This window comes from Gastrolobium bilobum, unplaced genomic scaffold (assembly GCF_033153095.1).
Source record: "Gastrolobium bilobum isolate Gb01-03AN ecotype WA unplaced genomic scaffold, APGP_CSIRO_Gbil_v1 utg12170, whole genome shotgun sequence".
Classification (NCBI taxonomy): domain Eukaryota; kingdom Viridiplantae; phylum Streptophyta; class Magnoliopsida; order Fabales; family Fabaceae; genus Gastrolobium; species Gastrolobium bilobum.
In genome coordinates, this window is record NW_026898901.1 from 82,437 (window position 1) to 88,943 (window position 6,507).

Consider the following 6,507-nt stretch of genomic DNA (forward strand, 5'->3'; position numbering starts at 1 on the left):
AAACTCATTAATGTCCACTAACACAAACCTAAGGACATGACTCTTCACCAGAAAACTCTTCACATTTCTATTTTCTATTTTCTGTCAGTATCAATGATGGGCTTTTATGCCCATATTATTGGAATTGGCCATCTTCATTATTTGTTATCTTGAGTGATAACTGATAATGCGTGGGGGAAAAAAAATCATTTTGGGTTTGATCCGTATAATGTGGCCCAGCACTCAACAGTACTGTATTTTGAACACATCATGAGCAAAATATATATTTTGCAAATTGTTTGAAACATTTTTTGGGAACAAAATATCTTTTTATGACCTTTCAACCAATTAATACGATCTCAGAAAGCGAATTTTGCTAAAACCCTAACAGTTTCTTGAAAACTCGCTTCAGATATGAAACTCGATCTAGCCCAGCACCAATAAAGAATCCCCAAGGAATGCCTAGAATTCTTGTTATACGTCCGTTCCAAGCATCAACTCTTTTTTCTAGGTTCATCGATATTGAATCAATCGAACGCACTTCTAATACCTGTTCCACTTTTGGGAGACCTTGTGTTATATCACCCGATCTCGATTTTTCATATATAAACGTAACTAATATATCTCCTTTTGAAAGGATTTCTCCATAATGTCCGTGAACAGTTGCGCCTGGAATCGCCAAATAGGGGCTTGCTGATCTTATTACTACAGAGTCAATGTGAACAGTTATAATTTGGCCGGGTTTTTGGTGTGGTCCATTTTTCATTTGAGCTATACATACATTTTCACAAATAAATTGCCCGATACTAATTATTGTAAACGCTTTTTCGCAAGAAATATGATGAAGAAAATACCAATTCAAATGGAATGGATTAAAAAAGATCTTACTGCGTAGATTGGGCTTATACATTTTCTCGTTTTCGTCCATTAAATAATATTTAAATAGTTGAAAAGTTTCCTTTAACTTGTCAATTTCCAAAATTTTAGTTATTGAGATATGAGTATGAGTTATTAATTGGTAAAATGAATAAAAATTTCTAACTTGAAGGGCGACTCCCAAGGGTCCTGGCGAATTCTTAATTGGAATTCGAGTATATCTTTTAATTTTATTAATTATTTATTCCATATTTCTATTGAACAACATACGAATAGTTCGATTAAAGAGGGATAGATTGGTAGATAGTTCTGAATAAGGGTTAAAATGATTATTAAATAATTAATGAGGGGCAAAAGGATAAAAAAGCCCCCTTTTTCATAGTGATTTTCTATCATCCATAGATGAAACAACATAGAAGATGTATCCAGGTTTGTGCAAATATTTTTGTATTCGAAATAGATTTCCAAATGCAACGTACTAGTGATTAATTGTAAGTTCACCACTTTCCCCTTCCAACAAGTGGTTAGTATAGATTGATTTCTGGTGGGTAATTATTTTAGTTCCGATCCATCCTGATATGCATCTTTTCAGCAAAAAAATCAATGGGACAGAAGAGGCCTCCTAGTAGTGATAAATGCAAAAGGAGAAGATTAAATAATACTGGCAATTATAATCTAAAAGCAAGATGTGTCATTTTTTTGGTGGGGCAACTTGAGTTTGAGTTGACTCATTAACTGTTGCTTTTACAAGCTTAACAACCATTAATAGGTTTAATGATGACAGGACCTGTTCCTTCTATAGACTATAGCCATGGCATGCGATAACAATGAAGCCGTATAAGTGAATGTGAAAGAAACGGGACAAAGAATGACAATGAAGTCAACATGTAAGATAGTGGGGTTTATACTGACTCACTATTCATTAATGGTAAAAATTATTAACTAATTGGATTGGATAGTAAACTCTCAGGAAAAGAGGGCACAATAAATAAGTCGGTCTCAGCAAAAACTGTTTCCTTGTTTATAGGGTTTTATTTCAAATTTTCAAGGGTGAGGAGAACCAATGATTAGCAACAAAGCTTTTGTGAAACAACGTGGACAGGAAAAGTGCGGAACATTATGAATGCAATTCATTTCTAGTGCAAAGCAAAGAATATGCAAATCCATGAACTTTTTTTTTTGCTATTTAATTAAAAAGTTGGAAGAAATTAATATTCAGTCATCATAGAATATTAACCAATTAGTAGCTTTTAGCTGTCCCTTTTCTTTCCCCTCGAAATCCTCCATTTGAACTTATCATTGCATCTCATGATATCATTGATCATACTTTCCACTTTCCAGTTGGCTACTCCAAACTTGGCCTACTTACCTCCCATACAACTGCAGGAACACAAGGCCTTTCCCAAATTTGCAGCATTAGAAAATTGATTCATCTATGCGCACGGGAGCTGAGCAAATAAAGGAGAGAGCAATAGTATATATGTATTTTGATTTTCTTTAGTATTATTTTGGAAGAGATTCAAAGCCTTAATCCTATACTCGTCTTTAATAAAATTATCTCCCATGAAATATATATATAGTTTAGAAGAAAAAAAAAACTGATTCCTCTCTGAAAGTCTAGATTCTTTCAAGTTTTCAATTCAAAGAAAGAAAAATTACAAGGTTTCATATTAGTTTAATAAGAGAAAGCACGATCCTAGATTCCCAGATCAGAGACCACTTCACTAAGATCAAAACATTGCACATTCCACCCCAAAGACGCGTTTCCGTGTTTCACTATATATATATATATATATTTCTATTTATATATACGCACACACACACTTCCTCATTTCCTTCTCGAAACCCTAACTTCACTTAAAAAGCTCCTCAACCGTAACCACCACACCTCTCCGGTTTCCTTCTCCACAGGGTCCATGGACGGGTACGGTTACGGGTCCAGCCACCGTCCGTACGGCGGGGACAGGAGCTTCGAGATTGTGAGCGGGAAAAGCTACGGTTGTGGTCAGAATTACGCGGGTCGGGTTCGGACACCCGATCCAGCGCCGATTCCAGGTGAGGTGACCCGGGCGAGTCACAGTGGGGCGGCGTCGGTGGTGAAGCCTTGGAGCTTCGGGGATCCGGAGACAAAGAGGAGGAAGAGGATCGCAAAGTATAAGGTTTACGCCGTAGAGGGCAAGGTTAAGACCACGATCCGGAATGGGCTCCGATGGATCAAACATACGTGTTCTCGGATCGTCCATGGGTACTAACCCACCCATATTAACGTCTCAACATTCATTCGTTATGCGGCAACCAACATCTGCAACACTCAACAGTCAACACATCACAATAAGTTTATTTTTTTATTTTCATCCTATATTTTTTCTTTCAGTGATTTTTTATTTTGTGGCTTGTTTTCCGTGCATTATATTGGGCTTTATCATGCTATTTGTAGGAATCAAGGGGCATCCATGAAAGTATTGCCATTAATTTATCCGTTAAAAATTTGATCTCGACAAATTTCACTTTTTAATTAATTATATTTGCTCATTGTACAGCTAAACACGATTATATATTTGTTTTCTGGGTTGGATGTATCTTGTTGTAGGATTATTTTCTACACACATAAAATATGTGTAGAGTCATGTGAAGAGAAGGGAGAAAAAAATAATATAAATCCCATATATTTTTATGTGTGTATAAGAAATAGTTTTATCTCCTACAACCTTATTTTTTAGCTTGGTTGGTTTTAAGTTTCCATTGAATTAAAGTAGTTAATTTGATTACAAAAGTTGGACCCAATTGATGATTGAACTTCTATGTAAATGAATTTTACTTGTGATGCTAGATTTCACAACTCAGCGTAAGCAAGTATAGTTAGGACTAAATTAGATCGATGTTCAAAACAGTATTGGTCTCATATTCAAAATGAAACACCTCCCAGTCTAAGAAGGGGATAAAAAATGCCATATAAATCATTGGATCTTGTAGTGAGATAAATCTTATTGTCTCAAATCTCAAGATAAAAGTACATACAATCCATTTAAGCTTAGCACATATGGTGGAGCCAGTAAGAAAGTAGTCAAAATTACTGTTATTTTTTCAAGTTGTAATACAACTCCAAATTAATGCATCCAAAAAAATGAAACCATTTTCAAGAAAAAAAGTTATCAAAGATTTCAAACATCGAAGATTGATATCTATTTTTAACTCAAATTGGGTGGACATATTGAAAGGAGATAAAACTGTATTGATATATATTTCTTTTATATTCACGAATACTCGAATTCATGACATTACTTAAAAAGAACCAATCCCTTATCGCTAGGAGTGTAAATAAATTAGGCTAAATTAGACTTTGACTTAAATAACCTAGATTTGTGTAAAATACATTAGACTTGACGTGACTTGTTACCCTTATATAAGCCTAAATTATAAGTCTTCTTTGATCTATATTTAAAAAATAAAAACCTAGACTTAGACCTTTTAGCCTGGTTAAGCTTACTAAATATTCAAAAATTAAAAAATAATTAAAATGATATTACTTTAATATTAAAAATTAATAAAATAATAATTTTATTTATTTTATTTAAAATAAGTAATATAATATCGGTCGGTCTGTAAGCTTATAAGCTCGACGTATAAAATAACGCTTATGATCTACTTTTTAAATAAGTTTTTTAAAAGCCTAATCTCCTCTATTTGACTATATATAATCGGTCAAGTCTGGTCTGATATAGGCTAGGTCATAGGTCACTGTAGGTGAGCCTAACTAACTCATTTATACCCCTACTTGTCACTCATCTCAATATTGAAAAGAATCATTTTTAAATAAAAAGATACTAGACTAACCAAGCCCTCAAACTTGCCATCCACGAACAATTGATGATTAAAAAGATATGCATTCAGCAAATAACTAAAGATCATCAAATTGAATTCACACAAAATAATAATCTAAAACCAAAAATAAAAAAGTCAAAAGGTGTACAAACTCATGACAATTTCTTAAAACTAATTTATTTTAAATAAAACTAACCTAAAAAACAAGAGTAATCAATCGGTAACGTTATAGGAATTTTTTTCGTTTTTCGTGCAGAGACAACTTATCGTAGGACCCGTGCATTATTTTTTCTCTCTCTTAAAATTATTTTCTCTCTCTTAAAATATTGTCTCCGCAGGACAATATTTTTTTTTCCTATAACAATGTATATGCATTCCCCAAAAAACAAATATGTATCAAATTTAACTTTATTCTTCTCCCCAACATCATAATACCGCCATACAATACAGATTACCTTTACTTCTGCATTCAGATATAAAATGGCGAAGTAGAGATGAAGAAATAATATACATTTATGAAGAGGGCGAATTTGGGAAGATGCAGAGATGAAAGAAATAAATCTACGGAGAAGTAGAGATGAAGAAATAGTATGCATTAACTGAGAAATAGAGATGAACAAACAGTATACATAATACATTTAGTAATCTTTCCCACCAACAATAAAAAAAAAAATTCTTTCAAAAGTACAACACTTTATGTATGTATACTATTTATTATTATTATCTTTTTTTTTGGTATATAAAAAGTTTAAGTGAAGTTAAACATGAAATCCTATCAGGGATTTATTATTATTTTTTATTTTTGGGTAATAATATAATGTTTTTACAATCCCCGTCTTTCTACGGAAAAAATAGAAACAGAAAAAAAACAAAAAAAAAAAAAAAACAAACAAACAAACAAACAGAAGGATTTCCCGTTTCCATGCAAGCACGCATGCATGCAGTGCAATAAGACATGCGAATGAACAACAGCTTAGAGCATGATGTTGGAGCGAATCATAAGCCTAAGGATCTCAGACTTATCTCTCTGTAACGACGATCCATGGTATCCATTCGCTGCAACCTCATTTGTTGATAAAACTGAGCAATGAACTCATCAGCCTTTGCATCAATCATGTCATCACCATCACCATTACCGTTATCCTCCTTCACAATAATCTCCTCATCCTTCTGGTTCTCCTCATCCTGCACCATTTCGTTTAGCCCAACGGCAGAAGCGTAACGGCTACTGGTAGCAGATGGAGAATACGCATACTCAGATGCAGAGTCAAATCCATCGTCACCGCTTTCAGACGGTGCAGTTGTGTTCATCTTTTTTGGTGTCTGGCCGCCATTGTGTCGAGGACTTCCAGATTGTAGATGCAACGGTCGCATGGACCCCACAAGCTTCTTCCAGACGCTTCTAGACTCATCATCATCATCATCATTTTCAGGGAGCACTTTTGATTTCCGGTTACGACCTCGCATCATGACAAGCGCCATCTTGAAAATGTTCTTGGATCCATTCCTCTTCTCAAGGGAGCGATTTCGTGGGATTTTAACTGTTTCATGATCAGTGGTTGGTTTTGGATCAACGCTTATAACGATTGAGTTTTCACCGTTTTTCTCCATTAACTAATGGGTACGTGTGTATGGAGAAAGAGAACGAGGAAGATGAAAGGAATGAAAATGATAATTGATCTCGCCCTGCGACAAGCAGGGGAGAATAGAGAGGGTGGTTGAGATCAGTGTTGTGTTTTTGGGAAATTTAGGAAACAAACAAAGTTTAAATACTAATAATAAATTTTTGTAATTGTGCATAGACAGGAAGGGACAGCGCAGGAGTAATCG

The 6,507-nt window shown here is 34.4% G+C and overlaps 1 protein-coding gene across 1 annotated transcript; it reads right to left on the bottom strand.

The window, feature by feature from the left end:
* Nucleotides 1-5,673: 5,673 nt before the first annotated feature.
* Nucleotides 5,674-6,288, bottom strand: LOC133285238 (uncharacterized). The gene has a single exon (XM_061482449.1). The coding sequence runs from the start codon at nt 6,286-6,288 to the stop codon at nt 5,674-5,676; it is 615 nt and encodes a 204-aa protein (XP_061338433.1).
* Between the last annotated feature and the right edge of the window lie 219 nt (nt 6,289-6,507).